General features: G+C 42.6%; 1 protein-coding gene across 3 annotated transcripts in view; it reads left to right on the top strand.

Moving 5' to 3' along the window:
* LOC123314775 (syntaxin-binding protein 5) overlaps window positions 1–22575 on the top strand; it is an 88951-nt gene that overhangs the window by 62322 nt on the left and 4054 nt on the right. The window contains exons 3-19 of one of the 3 annotated variants that reach the window (XM_044900120.1): window positions 5697–5894; window positions 6916–7050; window positions 7750–7813; window positions 9390–9594; window positions 9653–9725; window positions 9786–9940; window positions 10012–10306; window positions 12486–12729; window positions 12786–12914; window positions 12972–13114; window positions 13275–13488; window positions 14534–15233; window positions 17929–18129; window positions 21243–21359; window positions 21547–21789; window positions 21857–22063; window positions 22134–22242. In XM_044900120.1, the coding sequence (XP_044756055.1) occupies window positions 5697–5894; window positions 6916–7050; window positions 7750–7813; window positions 9390–9594; window positions 9653–9725; window positions 9786–9940; window positions 10012–10306; window positions 12486–12729; window positions 12786–12914; window positions 12972–13114; window positions 13275–13488; window positions 14534–15233; window positions 17929–18129; window positions 21243–21359; window positions 21547–21789; window positions 21857–22063; window positions 22134–22242 (3432 nt within the window). Of the gene's footprint in view, window positions 1–5696; window positions 5895–6915; window positions 7051–7749; window positions 7814–9389; window positions 9595–9652; window positions 9726–9785; window positions 9941–10011; window positions 10307–12485; window positions 12730–12785; window positions 12915–12971; window positions 13115–13274; window positions 13489–14533; window positions 15234–17928; window positions 18262–21242; window positions 21360–21546; window positions 21790–21838; window positions 22064–22133; window positions 22243–22575 lie in introns of all 3 variants that reach the window. The other 2 variants (XM_044900119.1, XM_044900118.1) reach the window with 2 other exon arrangements.

The following is a 22575-nucleotide window of genomic DNA, read 5'->3' as shown; positions in this document are numbered from 1 at the left end:
TCTGTTTGCCTCCGGAAATTATGGGTATAATATATCCTTTGTGAAGATGGTTAATTCGGTTTTTGTGGGGACGAGGAACAGATTTTCTTGTACTCGTTCGCTGAAAAATGAAGTTGATAGCCGAGCCGTGTATACCAGTTGGTCGTTTTTCGCTCAGAAAGTCTCGTCTCGCAGGAAATTAATATTTGCTTCTGCTGTCGATCTAATCAGTGCCGGGAACCGGAGGAAGAATGCCGACTTCAAAGGAGAATTCACGTCCGAATTCTATGGAGTGGTTTATTCGAATTCACCGAGAAAAAATATACCAATTCAGTCTTTGTGAATGAAAGATTGGTATGACCTGTTGAATGAATAGATTTTCTTCCTTCTGTTATGAACAGAAGGAAACTTTTTGAAGCATGCAGACTCCACCAGGTCTTGCTTGCAGTCTTGCTTACTGTTTCCTTGGTTAACAAGTAAGCAGATTTACGAAGATATGCTTAATACACTTGGTGATCAATGTCCTTCGTATGCGACCGTGAAAATTTGGACTGCAAGCTTCAAAAGAGGTAAATTTTCCATTGAAGATGATGACTGATCGGGAAGGCTAGTTTCTGTATCAGTCCCCGAAAATATCGATGCAGTTCTTGACATGATTTTATCAGAACATCGAATTGGGCTAGAACGGATATATGAACACCGAATATTTCATACGAAAGCGTTTATCACATAGTTCACATCAATTTGGACATGAGAAAAATTGCTGCAAAATGGATCCCCAAATGTTTGAATGTTGACCAAAAGCGTGCAAGGGTAGAAGCATCGCGTTCGATCTGTGCTCGATTTGGAAACGATGTAGACTTCTTAAACCGAATTGTTGCTATGGATGAGACTTGGGTACATTTCTGCGATCGAGAAACAAAGCAACAATCGATGGAATGGCGACACTCTGGTTCTCCAAGACCTAAGAAGTTTCGTGTCCAAAAATCTGCTGGAAAAGTTCTTGCTTCAGTTTTTTGGGTCCGCCATGGAGTAATCATGATTGTTTTTTTGGATAAGGGTAGAACAATAACCGGATATTACTACTCGACATTACTGACCACTCTACGTAAAAAAATTGAAGAAAAAGCTATCCAAAGGTGATTTGTTTTTGCAGGACGACGCCCCTGCACGCAAATCTCAGGTTGCCATTCAAAAAATTCGTGATTTAGGGTTTGAATTACTAGAACGCCCCCCTTATTCACCAGATTTGGCTCCATCCGACTATCATATCTTTCCTCAACTGAAAAAAAGTTTGAAACGTCGTAAATTTCCTTCCAACGAGGAGGTTTTTCAATATATCCTCGTATATAACTCAAATTATCCACTTCCATTCCGGAGCAGCGTAGTTTACGAACCATTAATATTCAGTTCGGGTTCCTTTCAAAATCGGAATCCCTCCTTTGCGATCCGAAACCTCTGAAACTGGAAACTCGGCACATCATCAAATGGCAGCCTCCAGTCCGAAAAACTCCACGTTACACGAGGCCCAACAGTCTCACTCTGCCATTACTGGAACAGCGGAGGCATAATTCCAAGGAACAATGCATCGCTGCGAATGGCACATCTCCGTTTACAAAGGCTCTCCATTGTTTATAACAAAACAACGTTGCGCCGCCGTCGGCTATGTAGTTCATTAGAACCAGTTACAGGTAATACGTTGTGCATACAACTCGCAGAAACGAGGCCGAACACGTGTTAAATCTCTAATTGAGATCTGGTTCGGTTTCCAACAAAGTCCGACAGTGTAGATGGAAAACGGAAACGGGAAAATGCGGAAGAATCCTAGCCTGGATCTTGTGGAGCTCTAGTTCGAACAAGTTTTTATGGAGACTGTTTCGCCCAATAGCAATAAAACAAGCCCTATCTAACTACTCCTTAGCTCAAGGAATCACGTTAGTTGAGGATCTCTCTCAGTTGAGGATTTGATAGGGGTCCCTTATAATTTACGGTCTCCCTTAGCCTTTAAGTGACCCCTAAACGTTATAGGATACAAAATTAGAACTGTGTTGACACGTTTTAGCGGTGCAACTATTCACACTTGGCTCTAGTTCGAACAGGTTTTTATGAAGACTGTTTCTACCAATAGCATTTAAACAAACCCTTTCTAAGTACTCCTCAGCTTAAGGCATCACATAACTTCAAGTAACTCTCTTAGATGAGGATTCGATAGGCGGGCCCTTATAATTTACGGACTTCCTTAGCTTTTAAGTGTCCCCTTAACGTTATAGGATACAAAATTAGAACTGTGTTGACACGTTTTAGCGGTGCAACTATTCACAATTGGCTCTAGTTCGAACAAGTTTTTATGAAGACTGTTTCCACCGATAGCATTTAAACAAACGCTTTCTAACTACTCCTCAGCTCAAGGCATCACATAACTTCAAGTAACTCTCTCAGACGAGGATTCGATAGGCGGGCCCTTATAATTTAGGGGTTCCCTTAGCTTTTAAGTGTCCCCTTAACGTTATAGGATACAAAATTAGAACTGTGTTGACACGTTTTAGCGGTGCAACTATTCACAATTGGCTCTAGTTCGAACAAGTTTTTATGAAGACTGTTTCCACCTATAGCATTTAAACAAACGCTTTCTAACTACTCCTCAGCTCGAGGCATCACATAACTTCAAGTAACTCTCTTAGATGAGGATTCGATAGGCGGGCCCTTATAATTTAGGGGTCCCCTAAACATTATAGAATACAAAATTAGAACTGTGTTGACACGTTTTAGCGGTGCAACTATTCACAGTTGGCTCTAGTTCGAACAAGTTTTTATGAAGACTGATTCCAACAATAGCATTCAAACAAACCCTTCCTAACTACTCCTCAGCTTAAGGCATCACATAACTTCAAGTAACTCTCTTAGACGAGGATTCGATAGACGGGCCCTTGTAATTTAGGGACTCCCTTAGCTTTAAGTGTCCCCTAAACGTTATAGGAAACAAAATTAAAACTGTGTCCCTTAATCTTTAAGGATTGACGCGCTTTTGTGGCTACGTGTATTTCATCCCTAAACTGCCTTGGGGAATCTTCTGTGGGGATGACACATCCTGTTCCTCATACACAGACATCTGTCGGACTAGTTGTAAAGCCTCAGGGCTCATATCATTAAAAACGGATGGGCTCCATTGGAAAATGTACGGACTAGTGCGCCACCTATGACCAGGTAGTCGGATGTGCTACCTAGACCACATATGCCGTGTGTAGATTCCTCCCCAATGGTTTTTTCACCTGTTTGAACTGGGAAACAACTATTTTTGGTTCGATCCTTGGAATGTTTCGGTCTTCCACCTCAGATTTATCGTTCTAAAATGTTGTTCATCGAGTGCTTCGAAGCCCAGTGAATTCTGATTCTGATGAATATTCCAAATATGCGCGTGTAGCTCGAAACTTTCCGTATTACCCGGAATCCCCTAGTATGCGATGATCCGGGCATCCGTACGTCCCCAAATCCGGGGATTGGACTGTGAGAATCCTGTTACGCGTACTGTACGTTCGAAATTCAATTTCCTGTTAACCCGCGCGATGAACTCGCGAATTTTCGTGGTGTGATCCCGGATATTTTTTTTTTCTGTCGGACGAGGGACAAAGTTGGAAACTTTCGATTGGAATATTTCAACGTTCGTTCACTTCCAGCGATGGTTTGAGGTCGGGAGTTTTTGCGGAACGGATGAACCAGGGCGTCGCCCATCCAGGTAGTTGACACGTACGATGCTGCTCGGATCTCGAAGAAAAAATTATTTTCTCAGTTTTTCCTGAAATATACAAACGATTTGATTGAAAATTGGAACTTGGCCCCGAAGCTACTAGCTGGAGGTTCGTGCCAAATTCAAGCGTTATTTGTCTTGTAGTTTCCGAAATATATTTACGTCTCGAAATTCGAAAATTACAGGCATGTAGAAAAGCTGCACCAGATCCGTCCTTCTTCCTTTCAGCTCCTGCCGGCTCTGATAATAGCGAAAACCCATACCGTCTCTCCCCCGGGACCTCTCCTGAGAACGTATTACGTTTCAGATCACGGGCGAAACCCCCAGATTAAGCCCGACGACGCACAGGACCGGAAATAGTTTCGCCATCCTTTGTACAAGAATTTCATCATTTTCGCCGGTGCGATCGGGCGTTAAATCGATATATATATATAATGCGGAGGTCGGAATTGACGAATTTTCGAGACAGGTTGGCAATTATCTCCGGAGGACTAATTGGGACCGGTCGGACGTAAATCTCCGGTTCGAGAGGCTGGATTCCTTTGTCGAAGACCGACTTCGTCGAGTTATGGAACTAATTTCGGAGCTGGCATAGTTGACGATGGTCAAAGTTGGTCCAAGAGGTGGCGGTTGGGTCTTACAGGCAAAGTTTGATGTAGAGTTGGCGGTGTATTCGCTCCTGTTCTCTCGGTAATGAACCTATCGATGTGGATACCGAGGTTCGTCGGAGACAGAAAAAACACTCGTTTCGAGCACACAAATATACACACCTGATGAAGGAAATGAGAGTCTGTTCATGGTGCTGATATAAATTGAATGAAGATGATCTATTGAGTGATATACAGATTGGCGCGCCATCTGTGGCTGGGTAGATGGATAGGCTACGTGTGGTCGGTAGATTCCTCGAATACTACCAAGGCCAATATTGTTCACACCTCTATTATGCCAGTCTAGAAAGGCTCGATACACTTTTATACCTTGCCAGAGCACCCAAACTTAGAAACTTACCACCAGGTGGACTGGAAATAGAGTCATCATCAGGAACACTAAACCGAAAATCCACCTCAGAACCCTCTCAGTCCCATCATTCGAAGATAGGCATTAAGTAAGGTTAAGTGGGCCACCTAATGGGTTTCTACGTCATTCCTCTCTAGCAACATAACATAACATTTAGGGGACACCGAGGGATATTCTCCAATTAGGGGGTGGCGCCGCCTAAAGTGCGTGACTACGCCGATGTTACGAGGAGCAGGTACAAAAGGGAGGAAATGGCATCATTATAACAGGAATCGATGATCTTACGGGAGAACTACAGGTGCGAGGTATCGTAGGTGATAACATCGCGTCGACTAGGGGAGGTTTTGTCACGTGTTGCTCGGGGTTGAGTTTGAGAATCGACGAAACGTGGAAGAAAATCGAAATGCGGGAATATTTTTCATCACGATGAATTAGAGGAAAAGTGTGACGATCTGGAGGGGATTGAATCATATCTCCTTTCATACTGGATGGCGCTCGAGCGCTACTAGATAATACTCAGTAGACTCTACCAGTATGCAATAAAATCCATCAATTCCAAACGTTTTTCCATCGGAGAAGAAGCTGTGTCGCTCTGACGAGGTCAAATGGGACCGAACCATGCTCTTCCTCGGTGAAACGTTCCCATTTAGTGGCCCTGACAATGGCAAATTGGCTAGCTCAATCCAGATGATTGGAAACCACCACCAGCACCTTTCTGATGTGACCAGGGACAAACATCCCCATCAAGTGATAACCTTCATCCTAATCGAGGTCGAACAACGTTTCGTATCGCCTCAAACTTGTCCATAACTTCGACGCGCGAAACTCCCAACGGATCTAACGATGTCAAACTAACGCGGAAATTCGAGAGTAAGCAATCTGACGTCTATCCATTTTCTTACCCGCCCTCCGGCACGCAAATTCACTTGAAATTTCCTTGACGAATCGCCCCCAGATTAGGACAGCCGGGCGTCGACATCCACGTCCGTCACGACATGGAGGGTCCCCCGGGCTCGTCGGCAGTCCTCCACCTCCAGTTCCTGGTCAACGAGGGCGCCCTCTTATCGGCCACCGCCGACGACACCCTGCATCTGTGGAACTTCAGGCAGAAGATGCCCCAGGTGGTGCAGAGCCTCAAGTTTCAGAAGGAGAAGTGAGTATAGTATAGACCTACACCGGTTACTTCTTTGACACTGCTGTGTGTCTGACTTTTCCCTTCGCTATCAGTCATGGTGCGTAAGCCCTTGGGGTAGTGAAGAGAAAGTCCCGTCAACACCCCTGTTCGCGTTCCGCGTCATAAGTGTTGAAATCGAAATCTCTTCTTTTCTATCAGTCATGGTGCGTAAGCCCTTGGGGTAGTGAATAAAAGTCTAACTACTATATATCTTTTTAATGTATATCTCTTACACTTTTTTCTCTATTATTTCATTATCGATGCATATTTTGTAGCGAAATTTCAGGGTCAGATAGTAGCCAAAACGTTCTTCAAAATTAGTTATCGCTGGACCACCCTGTGTAACAGGAACCGTAGCTGTGGAATCAGTTGTGTGAACTTGGGAGACCGAGGGATGCCCAGAGGCGAAACACGTGTGATTATACCCCTTGGCTATCACAATTACGAAGCGAGTTCATCGAAGCAACCCTAGCAGGCTCATAATGAGTATTTACACAAAATCGTGTCGGAATATCGATGAAATTGTAACCGTGTTATTGCCCTGGTCGGTGGAAACTAAAAGGATCAATATCTGCATCAAGTGCTCTGGTCATTACGATGAAAATTGATGCCCACACACAGCGAAAGGAATTTTATTAGATTATTGACGTCAACAACCATGAGGAATTAAGTGCTAGACTCTCGCGTAATCGTGAATTTTATATATGCAGATATAAAATCCGGAAGAACACTGGGGAAATTGCGAATCAAATCTTGGATGGAACAGGATAGTAAAATTCAACGTCTCGTGTCCATTAAAATGATACCAGGCGGATTTTTTTATACGATACACTCCGTATAATAGGGGCTCCATCAATCCACGACTTTCCAACGTAAACATTGCGAAAATTCGCATCTGCTGAAAGCGTGTTTGTTTTTCTACCGGCTCCCGTCGATGTCCATAATTCATAGCTTCTATACTCCATATTTCAGGAGTTTTTCAGGATTTGTTATTTTTCAGGATAACCTGCGTGCACCTGCCCCTGCAGTCGAAATGGATCTACGTCGGCACGGAAAAGGGAAATGTCCACGTAGTGCAAATAGAGAATTTCCATTTATCCGGCTACGTTATAAACTGGAACAAAGCTATCGAAGCGTAAGTATATATGTTTTGGGGTTGGCGGCCATAAAACGGGTATTCATCCGGGAGTTTATTAGTACGGACGGCATCCGCCGACGTGGAACTGTTTGAATTTGCAAAAGGCTCTCCGTTAATTCACACCGGACAGATATCCGGATGGTGGACTCGAAATTTAACTCTGAAAATTCAGCGTACCGTTTTTCATTAAATCTCGCCTTGCAGCTATAGGAAATTCCATTTCTAAGGGCTGAAATTCCTCGAAAACACATCAAAAGGGGGCAGATTTCCACAGAAGGATTTCTCATAGATGTCATCGAAGTTGCCGTAGGTCCGAGAATCCATATATAAAGCCCAATTCCCGCCGAAACAATCTATCAAGTAGAAAACTCCCTTCGAGGATCACCGCGAACGGTAACATCAATTTTGGTGGCGAAGATTCGTCCGGATTTTTTTCATCCACCGGCGAGCTTCCACGCTCTCGTATAATCGCGAAAGAGTAAATGAAAAATGGCGTCGCGTGAGGGGTTGGAAAATGACAGATACGAGGGATGATAGTGGCGAACGGGAACAAAAGGATGCGTCGGGAGTTTCGTAGATTAATTTTTCCGCGTTCTGTCTTACCGGGTCGAGAAATATACGTCCGAATCATGGGCGATGTCTTTTGTGATTTTTTTTCCGCCCTGAAAGATCCGTTCCTGATTGTTCTCGTTGCAGGACGAGGAAAACGAGACCTGGCTGTATCGTTCATCTCAGCGACAATCCTCTAGATGCCAGTAAGGTGAGGAAAATTTCATTTACGAATAAGATTCGAAAGGTATTACCTCCTAAGCTCAAGGTGAAGGTAAAACTATACATGCGGTGGTAATACTATTCAAGCGGAGTTGAAGGTAATAGTATATAGGCGGAAGTAACACTAAACAAGCGGAGGGAAGGTAAATACTCTGCTGGGTGAGGTAAAGGTAATACTGTACAGCCGGAGGTGAAGGTAATACTATACAGACGAAAGTGAAGGTAAACTTACCTTCTCTCACTATGAGATATCGTGATTCACCATTACAATATCTTCTTTAGGTGGGTGGAATTATAACTATTTGGTATCCTTTACATCCACCCTCATCTGTAACGTGTTACCTCTGCCCCCCTTAAAAATCTATTGTGTTCCGCAGTCACAATAGATTCTCACGTTAAAAAAATACACAAAACAGGGTAGCTTCTCGATGTGAGTGGAGCTAATACTGTGCAGTATTACCTTCACCAAAATTTCTCAAAGTGAGCAAAGGTAATACTATATAAGCGGAGATGAAGGTAAATACTTTGCTGGATGAGGTAAAAGTAATACTGTAGACCTTGAGGTGAAAGTAATACTATACAAACGAAAGTGAAGGCAATCTGTATGGTATTACCTTCTCTCACTATGGAAGCTATCGTGTTTTACCATTACAATATCTCCTTTAAGTAGGTGGAATTATAGCTGTTTGGTATTCATTACATCCACCCTTATCTGTAACGTGTTACCTTTGCCCCTCCTTAAAAATCTATTGTGTTCCGCAATCACAATAGATTCTTACGTTGAAAAAAAAGACAAAACAGAGTAGCTTCTCAATGTGTGTGAAGGTAATACTGTGCAGTATTACCTTCACCAAAATTTCTCAAAGTGGGCGAAGGTAATACTGTGGAGTATTACCTTCACCTAAATTTTTCAAAGTGAACGAAGGTAATACTGTACAGTATTACCTTCACCAAAATACCTTGAAAATTTTTATGTTCCGTTATCACAAGGGCTTTTTTAGGTGGGTGAAGATATATTACCTTCTTCTAATGAATTGTATTACTTCCACCATACTGAAGGAGTTATCTTAGTGGTAAAAAACTCAGCAAAGTGAAAATCATTCGAGTGTATTCAGTTCAATCTCTTGTATTCTACCTTTTCGTTATTAATATTATTCAAAAGTCGCGTTATCCATCTCTGAAGAATTCCAAAAAAGATTTCCTTGCTCATGACGTCTAAAAATTGTACAAGACATTTGAAATGAAGAAGTTTTCACATTTTGACAAAAAAACCGAATTACAAGATTCTCGCTGAGAATAAGCATTAAGTGTTTCGCTATCACAGTAGCATCTTCAGGTGAATGAAGGTGAACTTTCATCAATCATCGGCCCAATCAATTCAATTTCAAAAGCTGTTGTAATTCTCCCCTCTTGACTTCGCTAAAAGGTCCATATGTTTATCAAATTCCAATCAATACTGTGTGTTCTCGAGAACAAAGGACCGAACCCACACTGCCAAATTGAAGGGCGACAAAATTACGGTCCTGTCGCTCTCGTCGTCCCAATGCGAAATTGATGTGTTTCAGTTGTTGATTGGCTTCGAGTCGGGACTGGTGGTTTTGTGGGATCTGAGGAACAAGGCCCCGGAGATGCGGTGGGTGACGTACGAGCTGAGGTCGATCACGTGGCATCACGAGGGGAAGCAATTTATGTGCTCCCATACGGACGGTACCCTGACCACGTGGAGTCTCAGGTCGAACGTTAAATACACCCACATATCGCAACCACTAGGTGAGTAGGTACGAGGTTTCGCTGAAAGGGGAGATTTTTGATGATCGACGATTTTCAGCCAAGGTCAAGGACGGAAAGGCGGAACCCTGCAGGCCCATCAACAAGGTGGAGTGGAAGACTTCCAAGACAGGGTAAAGAATTTCGATTTTGCTTCTTGTTCAGATGGAAGCTTTTAACATTTTTCCTTGCAGTGAAGCATTTGTGATATTTTCTGGAGGAACGCCCAAGGACCAAGCGGGGAAGACGCCCTGTATAACAGTCGTTCATAACAAGACCACCACCGTGCTGGAAATGGAACACACGGTCGTCGATTTTATCACCTTGTGTGAATCTCCGTATCCTAGTGGTAAGTCGAGTTAAAGTAACGATCCTCCAATCCCCCTTAGATGGTTGTTTCCTATCGGATTTTTTTTTCAGATCTCCAAGACCCCTTCGCCATAATAGCCCTGCTGCAGAACGACCTGGTGGTGATGGATCTCCACACGCCCGGTTTCCCACCCTTGGAGAACCCCTACCCCATGGACATTCACGAGTCCGCGGTGACCTGCTGTACCTACCTCGCTGATTGTCCAGCCGACCTCATACCGGCCTTCTACTCGGTCGGCAGGGCTGGGTCGGTGAAGAAACAGGGTTTCTCCGAGATGGACTGGCCGGTGGGCGGAGGTACTTGGTCGGCGCAGTCCTGCAGCTACAGCGAGATCATAATGACGGGGTGAGTAAGGATTTCAGGGTTGCTTTGGCAGGTCCCAACTTCACTTCTTTCTCGGAAATCGAAAATTGCCTCTCCGACTTGGATCGCCTCGCCAGGCGAGGCAGTTTTCAAGAGGAGACCTGAGAGGTGGAAAAAAGTAGTAGCCACCTATGGAGAACACTTTGAATGATCTGACGATTCATTCTATTCTGAAAAAACGATCCGAACTGACCTTTACTCCAGACAGAATGTCATCTTCTGTTCACGCTCTGTTTTTCCAGATGGAATTGGTTTTTAACCGTGATACCTGATGGCGAATTCGAACGCTTTTCATCGAAATTCCGATACCGGACGTTCGAGTTACAATCAATTTAGATTGCAATGCATATTGCGCGTGGGATGAAGTTGGATGAAATCGAAAAATCCATCAATTACGCGAGGAGGGAAAACAAGTTTTTACCGGAGTTGCAACAATTTCGATTTCAATTTCGTTCAGACAGCCATTCCGTAGATAATGTAAATTTCCATATTCAAATTTGACGGCAATGTTTAAATTGAATTAGGCCTGTGTGAAGTTCGTGATATCGGCCTTTAGGAATTTCGTTAGCCGAATCTAATTACGGATTCGAATGAAGTTTTGCGGGGGTTTGGAAAATCGGCCTTAAGAGGGAGTATTTCGAATTTGCTGGTTCGGAGGAAATTAAACGGAAGGCTACATTGAAATGAGTGTTCGCAGTAATAATTGGGATATTTTAATAACTTTTCGTACCCATATTAGAGGCTGCACTATAACATCTGTTATACATTTGTGTTGTTTCAGGGAAAACTGGGTTATTTCAAGTTGTTTTTATCATATTCTGTTTTCACTTCATTGAATTCAATTTGAAAAAATGTCTCAACGAAAGTATCTCGAAGATCCGATCTCAAATAAGCCACGAGTGTTGAGGAGTTGGTAAGGTTCACCTCTTAGTGCGTTCTGCTCCCCCCGGGTTTTCACACCATCAAAAATCGTAAAAATCAGTAGGGGTTGGATACAAATTGTGTCAAAAGATGGTTAAAGGTAGAGACTGAGGTTCCTAGGATCTAGATAATAGTGCTGTCTTACCTCTGGACTGTGAATGGCTCGTTTAGAGGATCGATGTCAACAATTGCCCCCGCAATTTACTACGACGTTAACAAAAAAAATCATTCATTTCTGGAAAAAACATACTCTGGTATCTGATCAGGATTCTGTCGATTTTCCATCATCTGTGAGGTTCTCTGCGAGCACCCTGTTGCTTTCTCGCAATCTTCTTTTCGGAGTTATCGGTATCGTAGTTCTTGGGAGATTGGCAGCAACAGATCCATAAAAAAGCCGTAGCGCTGAAAGTCCCCGAATCAGCTGTCTCGTCATCGTTCAAATTCGATGCGAAGGAGAGACGAGGTAAACATCGTTAAGATATAATCGACCGACAGAACTCGTTTTCTCTCTACGTCTTCAGGATGTTGCGTCAAATTGGATTTGCCGGGTAAAAGCCGCGCGCGCGAAGACTCCTGGAGGCGGGATACGTTTTCCAGTCCCTCTGGCCGTTGATTTATCGTCTTTCTCCAGACGATAAGAACGGATATCCGAGAATTGCGGAGTCGAGGTAACGTAAGCTCAGAAGTCGTTGTGGAAGAGTCGTTATTCACAGGTTATTTGAACAGTCACCAACTGAAGGTCCGTTTATTAACCTTCGCCATGAGAGAAAGAGAAAAGTCGAATTGTTCGCTAATTTATCGAGGAAGCACGTTGATATTGTTAAACTTCTTGGTATTCGAAAAACTATGACAAGATGAGAAAATTATTATAAGGTATATCAATATGGGTTATACTTAGTTGCAGTTTAGCGAATTATGTGAAAAAATAAAAATAAAATCGTTTATTTTTCTTCTAAGAGCGTGGGGTGTAATGAAAGTGTAAAGAAAATTTCATGACATAATCTCCTTTAGGATTTTCGATGTATTCTAAAATACTAGAGTGTATTGGTTAGTTTAATGAACGATTTTCATCGACCATCAATTAAATATTCAGCAGATGCTCTCATCGGCTTCCTAGATAATCGACACTTGGCGTGAAACATCCCGTTATTTGGGTTTTTTCTTGAATAATGTGAAGAAACCTTCGTTACATCGCCGAAAATATCATTAAAAGGATATAATGCTGTAATAATTGTTTCAGGCACGCGGACGGTAACATAAAATTCTGGGACGCGAGCGCCGGCACCCTCCAGGTCCTGTACAAGTTGAAGACGGCCAAGGTGTTCGAGAAACCCAAGGCGAGGTCGTTGGACAGCGAGGACGAACCGTTCGCCGTCGAGCTCATCTCCCTCTGTCCGGAATCCAGGAAACTGTGCGTGGCGGGCGCTTCCAGTCACGTGGTCCTGTTCACCTTCAAGAAGACGGAGACTAACGAGGAGATCACGGTACGTATGGGTGAGATGGTCAGGTCGATATCTCGGTTTTTTTACACGATTCGCAGACGTTGGAGATACCGATCGTGTACGAGGTACCCGACGAGGGGGAGATATCGCCGGATTGTCAGTTTTCTGGTCCCGGAAGCGCTGGTTCTGGAAACAAAATGGACCTCTTGGATATGGACAATAAGAAGGTGAGTCTCTCGACGCCAGAGTATGTAAAACTGGGTATTTGAGGGTTGTTTTTCCAGGATTCTTGCTCTCTGAAAGTGAGACCTGGTGTTCAGAGGAAACCACCCGGGTTTCAAGCTCAGATGGTTTGTTTGACACCCTGCAACAACGGTGAATCCCCCAGCCATATAACGGCGCTCTCTATCAACAGTTGGTACGGGCTGTAAGTATATTCAGACCAGTATCAGCCGCACTAGTCCCCGATACTTCCCTTGCCTTCTGTCCTTAGTTTTGACAGATGCGCTTTTCCAAGAAAGGTGGCGCCATCTTTAAAATAATCCTTGAGCTCGCGGATCACCCTGTTTAATCGCGATAATTTCCAGAATGGCCTACGGAAACGAGGCCGGTATAGTGATAGTAGACATAGAACAGAAAGTTTGCCTCCTGAACATCGGCAGTCCGGATCTGTACGGCGCCCAGGATCCGTACTCAAGGGTGCCGAGGAGTCCGAAGAAGAACAACCACAGCGGCGGCGATACTCTGCCGGTGAACATCGACAGAGAGGAGAGACAGCCTCGCAGTCCCAGCATAGACCAGGTAGGTCGCTGGGTCCGTTCCGACCACGATTTTCGTACGTGAAATTACCCGATTACTCCGTCATTTCATTCTAGCATGACACCCGATGTTATCAACTATTCAAATTTTAGTACCGAGACGGCTAGAGCTGGGTCGACAACCTTGAATATGATACATCTTCGGGGAAATTGGGTCTAACTTTGTCGTTGACTTCATATGTTAGGTTAGGACGAATGTTCCATAGGAAAAACGTGGTCATATGAAAGTTGAATCTACTTCTGCTTTCTCTTCGGCATGCATTCATAAAGTGGGAAAAGCTCTCTCAATTTGTTGCCAAAGTCGTGGCAAAAGATTCTCAAGGTCCCTTCTTGATTGCTTTCAAGCGAGCTCAATTGGATTAACATCAGGGGACCTTGAAGGTAGATGTTAAATGTGGGACAGCCAGGCCACGCTGCCAGGGATCTCTGCTGGCATGAGAGTGCCGTAATACCATAAGGTAACTGTCCAAAGGCCATAAAGTGACTCTACTATGGGTATTAGTGCATTATGGTGTTGAAGGAAATGAAAAAACCGATGAACTCGCCAAAAGAGCATCAAGTTTAACATCTGCTGGACCTGAGCCTTCCTGTTGGCGTGGAAAATAACAATTTATCAGACAGCGGTCCAACAATTGAAGTTGAACAACAGAATAACCCTCTGGAGAAACAGTCCCGGACTTACTAAGTCCAGCTGCTAAAGTTAAAGCATCTGAAGAGGCGATCATTTACATGTGAATTTCTGACGCACATGAGCAAATTTGTGAGTAGATGATCTATCTTGATCCCCCGCGTAAATGATCATATTCAAGGTTATCCCCTAATATGTAATTGTTGAAAAATCATCTCGAATCACGATAGATCAAGCGATCCATCAGATTAGAGCCAGAAGATCCGCCAGATGGCGTGGTACGAGGTAGCGTCGCGAAGGCACGGAACCCTTAAATTCTATTTTGCCGTTTGAATGATTTGCTGATAACGACACACACACTTTTTTGCTTTTCGTTGGATCCATAATTGCATGATTATAGATGGGACGGTCCCCGGAATATCCCTATTCCTCATGCCCCTGCCCCACCCCCGTAGAACAAGCTTGCGAAGCCGTGGAAGAGGAAGACAAGACCGTGCCGATACCCCAAGCGGCCACCAGGAGAAAATCGTCCACGTGGAAAACGTTCAATTTCAAACGCCAACTGTCCAAGGTGGACATGAAGGTGAAGAAGAGCTCGCTGAAGGAGAAAAGAAACTCCGTCTTTCATTGCGACATCTACGCGAACCAGGAGGAGATAGCCGAACAGGCCTCTCCGGAATCGGACGAGAACACTCTGGTGGACAGCCAGGGCACTGTGATCAATGTCCCGATCAGTCCCAAGAACAACGACCAGGACAAAGACGACAGTTTTGAGTTTCTGTCCGATTATCAGTTGTCGCCGACGGAGGAGAACACATTTCCTTTCGTGGTCGGTTCGTTGGACGCGCAAAACGACAACGGGCAAAAAAAAGTGGTGTTCACCCAGAGACCCGATAACTTGGAGCTGGAGGAAGAGGGTAGCCCCGTAAGACCGCCTAGGGGTCAAAAGAAACGGCCACAATGCAGGGACCAGAGACTGTTATCTGTCCCCAACATAAAATTCCAAAAATCGGATCTAACGATCAGAGACCTGAGGGATAAGGAGGACGTATTGACGAGCCCTCAGCCGACGTTTACCGGGAACCTGATGAGAAGATTCAGTAAGTTTCAACTCTGTACTAGTCCCGACCTGAGAGTCCTTCCCTCGTACCTTATTACAGTTTTTTGGATAAATTCAATTTTTACTCTTTAGATGCCTGCGTAATTGGATGGTTAAATAATTTAAACTAAAGAATAGTGGTAGGTTTTTGCGATAGTAGTATTTGTACTGTTGATTTAAAAAAGTACTGTTATATACCTACACATCTGTCGAAAGATTATGTATACACCTTGTCGAAACAGTGCAGTTTTGAGTTATTCTTCGTGTTTTCGCTTGTTCGCTAAGTTGCTTTATTTGTTTTGGTTGTTTCCAGGCACAACTAACAATTGTTTTCATCTCCTGAGGCTTCTCGTTATCAACAATCATTACATTCGTATCGATCGACGTTTCATTTCGAGCTTTATTCGTTCTTCTCTTGGATAATTGATAACCGATACGTGTTCTCACACATTCAGCAATAACACCTCATGACTCTATTTATTGGATCCAGAAAGAACATAGTCTACCTATACCAGAATATACGTCTGTGGAAAATTCTCGAGAAATCAGTGCATCCACCCTAAAGTCAAAGCTTCGGAATTCTTTCGAGTTACTCCAAATACACTGCTCGAAAATTGAAGTGGATTTTCGGGAGAAAACTTACTGTTTGTACTGGAATCAAATTCTCAGTATGTTTGAGTATTACACACACCCACACACACACACACACACACACACCCACAGACACACTCTCACACACACTCACACACACACTCACACACACACACCCTCAGACACACTCTCACACACACACACACACACACACTCACACACACACACACACACTCTCTCACACACACACACACACTCTCACACACACACACACACACACACACACTCTCACACACACACACACACACACACCCACAGACACATTCTCAAACACACACACACACACACACACTCACACCCACAGACACACTCTCACACACACACACACACACACACACACGCCCACACACGCACGCCCCCACACACACACACACACAGACACATTCTCACACACACACACACACACCCACAGACACATTCTCAAACACACACACACACACTCACACCCACAGACACACTCTCACACACACACACACCCTCAGACACACTCTCACACATACTCACACCCTCAGACACACTCTCACACACACACACACCCTCAGACACACTCTCACACACACACACCCTCAGACACACTCTCTCACACACACACACACACACACACATACTCTCACACACACTCTCACACACACACACACACACTCTCTCACACACAAACACACACACGCACACACGCCCACACACGCACGCCCCCACACACACACACACAGACACATTCTCACACACACATTCTCTCACACACACACACACACACACCCACCCACAGACACATTCACACACACACACACACCCACAGACACATTCTCACACACACACACACACACACAGACACATTCTCACACACACCCACAGACACACTCTCACACACACGCCCCCACACATACACACACACACACCCACACTCGCCCCCACACATACACACACACACACACAAAATATGGAAGATAATCGACTCGAAAGGTGACCTTCGAAAAGTTCCCAAGATGGGGTCAGTTAAAAATTCGTCAAGACCGAACGGTTGCTTCAAGATCGCTGTAACCCACAGATTTGTAGCGACGTTTCCTAGGTTGGATGCACTGAAACTTTTCCTTTGCAATAGTACAAGCTTAAATTGTTGCTCTGAACTTTCAGCAGGCACTGTTTGGTATGAGACTGTGTTCAAAATGGCTTTGGTATATGTTAACAGACGAGGACGGCAGCTGTCTCATACCTCTGTTGAGTAAACTATTGGGTAGGACACTTAGACTAGAATAGACAGAGAGGTTTGGTGTAACATTCACCGAGTTAAAAAAAAATGCACTCTCGGCAATGAAACACATAACCTCGAATAGACTGTGGTGACTTCTGTTATATATGGAGCTTTGGTTGCAACACTTTCCTTTCGAACGGACAAGATTATCCCACGTGCAACACGGAATTACTAGTTTGAATAAATTTAAGAGGAGATAAGTGAGAGGATTAAAAGTTCATACACCTCGATTAGAAAGTCACTGCAAGTTTTAGTCCCCCATTAGAGCTTTCCCATAAGGTGATAGTGTTATGTGCCGCTGCTTGTACTCGTCTAGAATCACCCATGAATCACTCACATCATCATCAAATTTAGTAACATGTGGTCTTTGGGCAACACTGCGTCCTATTCAGGTAGTCTGAGAGTAAATCTTGGCACCCTTCAGATGGTTATAATATTCTTCTATGTGGCTTTTACTAATACTCTTAAAAATTCTGTTGTAAATAGATCTTGTACCTCATTCTTTTTCATTTTGTATAAACTTCATCGGTTTATGGGATAAAAAAATCCAACAAACAAGAAGTTAACTCACTGCACTAAATTGTTATCCGTAATATTTCGGATAAATTGATCAAATAACAAGCTCGAGACCAATCAGAATAACATTCAAAATGTAATCCTACTACTATGGTGAAAATTTAAAATATTGGTCCTTCGGGCGGGATGAAAAAACTTTGAGCCTTCCAGTTCGAATATTTATCATAATCTTCCACAAGAATATTCTGTAACCATGTGAACGCCCTCCGAAACCTCTCAGATGACCTACTGGCCAGTGTCGCCCATCTCACCGACCACCACTGTCATTGTCTGACCTCGTGTCGAAGTAGTGTAAGTACTGGGTTTCGTGGACAGATGAACGGGATGTGCAGCCCGGCCTCAGGTTACCCGACCGTCAGTGGCGCCGGCAGCAGCGGGGCGAGGGCGAGACCTGACCCGCCCCGTCGATCTAGATCGCAAGGTACTCGCAAACTTCACAAGTGCCTGTCGACGGCTAGCTACTCAGAGGACTGTGTCAGCCACAACCCGAGTGCCGCTTCGGGTACTCAGCAGCGACAGCAGCTGATGGTTGCCCGTCAATATTGCAGTTTTGGTAGTACAGTCACCCAAAAATGAATTTTTAGTTAGAGTTTTTTGAGACGCCACATATCGGTTTGAACGGGGGGCGATCGGAAACGTGACGTTGACGTTTCGAACTGTCAAATGTCAGATATTGAACTGTCAAATATTTTTGACGTCTCGAACTGTCAAATGTCAGATCTTAAAATCGTCGCAAAACTATACGAATTGTTGAATGTTCCTTTCTTATCGCCTTCCAGTTCAAATTATTAGTTGTTTGCAGTACTTGATGAGTAATATTTCCACCGTGGTTGATAGTAACTGCACAGATTTTAGTCCCTGTAGTCTTCTTTCAATGTTCTTTATCGTCAATAATATAGTGGAAATACTAATGTCAATTTTCGAAATAGTTTCTTCGTTAATATCTTCCTGTCAATATCTTCTACTCCTAATAAAATCAGAATTATGCATTCTATCTTCTTTTCACTGGAATTGATGCCTACCCATAGTACCAGTAAATCATTGCATCATGCATTGAGGATGTAGAAAGTAGATGCATAAATGTCTGATATTTAAATCAGTATTTCCATTCTGTTCTAACCAAATTGAAACTTCTCAGATTCTTTTTTCTCTTTGAAATAGTAAACATTCTCTGCATCATCTCTGTTAGTGACTGATTGATTCTTATAAGCAATAGCAGTATTTTTTCTCAAGCTCAGTATTGTTGATTCGTATTTTTTTTTTCAATTCACAGTAGTTGTTCGTCACTCAGCAGTAGATTTTTGAAAGACCTTATATGCTTCACATTCCTCCTCAAAATTAACACTCGATCAATTCTCCAATCTAACTCAAATTTTATATTTCAGTAGGAAATCGAACATCTGAATGATATTTCGGAGCTTTGAACACAAAAATCGAAAAGAAACCGTTTCTTGAAATTTTGAAAAACTTTGGTTCAAAATTCCGAGGTATGATTCAAGATACTTACCTCACAATCTTCTCATCTCCAATGTACTTAAACCTTTGATCTGTAAAAAAATCGAAACTCAAATTATTTCAGATATGCATGAATCCATTGAACATTTTCAAAACAGATCATTAGTTTCTTTATTGAATTTAATTGTTAATAATTTTCTTCTAGTTTCCTTTTCGAATTTCTTTTTTCGCATTCTCTTATTCCTCATTAGAAGCATGTCATTGAGGTGACTTGTACTATCCAAACCTGTATACTTTTTACCTTATCTTAATGTGATCACTATATTACCTGATATATGTTCTCAGTGTGAAGAAAAATCTTTAAATTTTCTCGAACATCAGTACCTTGAGCACTGATTCCTAAATTTGATCGAAACTATGATTATTAAATGTCTCTTGATTTCAGCTTTATGTTGTTTTTCAATGTGACTAAGTGTGTGCGACCACCACTGCACTCAATGTCTAACACAGTACTACTGTTATTTGGTTTTTCGTTTTTTGTGTTTTTTATTTCATTCAAACACAGAAAACTTCTTGACCGAAAGCTGCGCATGCCGAAACCTGTTGCGACATTATGCAATCAATACTCACAGGTACAATTTTTTTCTCTTGTCCTTTATACAGGGTGGAAATTAATAGTTGTAGAAAAATTTTATAGGTGAGTCAAAATAGTGAGTCTTTCATATGAAGAATTTTTACATAGATACAAATTTTTTTCTTACAAACCAGAAACTAACGGAAATGAAATTGAACAGACAGTATCTAAGCAGGCTGCTGAAGAAAAAATTTTTGATATGAAAGACCCATTCTATTTTTTGACAAGGAATCAGTTTAATTTTTTTCGCAACTATTCCTTTATACCCTCTATCTTCAATAATGTGTTCGTTTACGAATATCTGTGTAAATGTTTTGTTTTTTGTTTCGAACCCTCTCTTCAACGGAGTGGATGGGTAATATTGCATAATGTTAACAACTGTTTAAAGAGGATGAATTTGTAGTTCAGTATTTCTTATATTATTCAGGGGATAAGTAGTTAAAAATTTGACACCGTTGGTTACCTTCAGTTTATGGTGAACATACATTCATGATCCAATCTTTCCAGACCTTCAAATTCAGTTGTCACTCGTCATTTTCCCAATGAATTGAGTGATTTTTTTCATGATAAAGTTTGAACAGAATTCGTCCTTTTTCGAAGCTTTATTAAGTTTACGTTCGCGAATGAAGAAGAACGTTTGCATGGGTATTTTAAGGATTCGTTCGAGTGGTTTTGAAACGAACTGAAAGTGTCATGACCAGTAGCGATTTACTGCTATTGCTAAATAGGCAGATGCATGTTTTACGCACCTTAATCGAGAAAATTTGATGGCATGGTAACGAAATTGATATATCAAGAAAAATCCGTATAAAAAAATATTGAACGATATAAAATTAATAGAAGAAAATAGAGAAAAATATCCAGTTATAATGCCTTCAGAATAAAACTCATAAAACCATGTTATTTTAACGTATTTCCTTTCTCTTTTCAAAAACAACGAGAGCGTCTATTTTTTACTAATGTTTAACAGTCTCTTTTTGTTTTTCACCCATTTTCTTTGAACTTGATATTATTAAATGAAAACAAAAATGGGGAAAATAATTATTCAACACATAAAAGTATTGATTTTCCATTAATTTACAAGTACACATGAAATTTCTGCAGCTTGCTCGAAATACTTGAACATCAAGCCGCATCCACACTATGCCGACGCATCACATCTGCCAATTCCATACGTCATAGCGAAAATTTAAGTCAACGTTTTTGTATGCCTTATAATTGAACCAACTAACTGAACCCACTTAGATTTCAATGACGAAAATTGTCAGACTGGATGTAAGACCATAGTACGGTTGCATTTTCCACCACAAGATGGTTTCAAAATTCCATCAGTACTCGAAACTAGAGCATTTGCTTTGAGGCGCATGCGTAGTGCATTCGATTAGATCATCGGACCCAACCCAACTCAGGAACTAACAGTTATTTTCCTTTTATGGGTCGCGTAGATAAACTGGATAACTCCTTCTCCAGATCGAGGTCGAGTTCCATGAGTTCCCTGGAGAACATCACCTCGGAAGCCATACAAGTGCTGGCGTTCAACGATTCCTACACCAAGAGGTCCGGTAAGTGTCCGTCGACGTTGGACGAATGACCATTATTCACCGTTTGTTCTTTAATCACTGGTGATTAATGAGCCGTTATTCACTGGTCAAAATCGCAGATAAAGGCTCTGAATTTTGCTTAATAGCAATATTATGGCTGTTATTCACTCGGATAATAGCCATCATATTGAATAATGTACAATTCCAGAACCCCTGGCTCTGGTACCCTCGCTGTGGGTGGGCACCAGTCTGGGCTCCGTGCTCGCCATTTCCATCATACCTCCGGATTCGGACAGCAGGTCTTCCCAGCCGGTGGTGGTGTCCCTGATGGGTACCACGATATTCAGGTTGAAGGGCGGCATAATAGGTCTGTCCTTCCTGGATTGCAACGGTTGTCTCATCCCCTATCCCTACGAATCGTGGAGGGACGATAACCGGGAGAAGAGAGAGAGTAAGTTGTCCTTGTCTAAGAACGATGGCCGTCATTCGTTTGGATGAAGGGAGAGAGTGTTTTTCAGGGACGCCGACGCGCAGTCAAGGATCGGTCAGGATGAGTCCGACCCTGAGCGAGACCAAGGGTGATCCCATAGGGGATCGTCAATACGTTGTGATCACCAGCGAGAAACAGGCGAGGGTCGTGGCTTTGCCCTCTCAGACCTGCATCTACAGACAGCAGATAACAGACTCTGATTTTGTGGTTAAGGCGGAAACTGTTACTTTTAAAGGTAAAGACCTAGACTTTTAATTCTCTCTGATCCTGGAGGATTTTTACAACCTCTTCTAAATTTTTTCCAGATAGTGTATGTTTAGTATGTTATTTATCAAATGGTCATCTGGCAACCTACAGTCTACCTAGCCTAAGGCCACTGATGGACATCGACTTTTTGCCATTGTCCGAACTAAGGTAAGTATCCCCTTGATTTAGTCAAAAAATCAGTGTTACACATCCACTGTTGCTGTGCAGCACTATCTTCAGCATTTCTAATCATTCTTTCTTGCATGGTTCAAATTTTTCCTACTCTATATCTTCGATTCGTTATATCTGTATATATTTTTGATTGCTTGAGTCTCAATTTCATTTCACTTTTGATGCTAATTAGTTCTGAACTCTTGTTCCAAGAAAACCATTCGTGTTACTTTGAGTTTTTCATTATTTTTCAACAGTTATTCCAGAATGTCATCGGATTTTTTTCTTTTTCTGGTATCTTTCTGATGAAATTGGTTTAGCTGAGTGACG

This window comes from Coccinella septempunctata, chromosome 6 (assembly GCF_907165205.1).
Source record: "Coccinella septempunctata chromosome 6, icCocSept1.1, whole genome shotgun sequence".
Classification (NCBI taxonomy): Eukaryota; Metazoa; Arthropoda; class Insecta; order Coleoptera; family Coccinellidae; genus Coccinella; species Coccinella septempunctata.
Note: the sequence above shows the minus strand (reverse complement) of the source record. Positions and strands in the feature narration are given on the sequence as shown.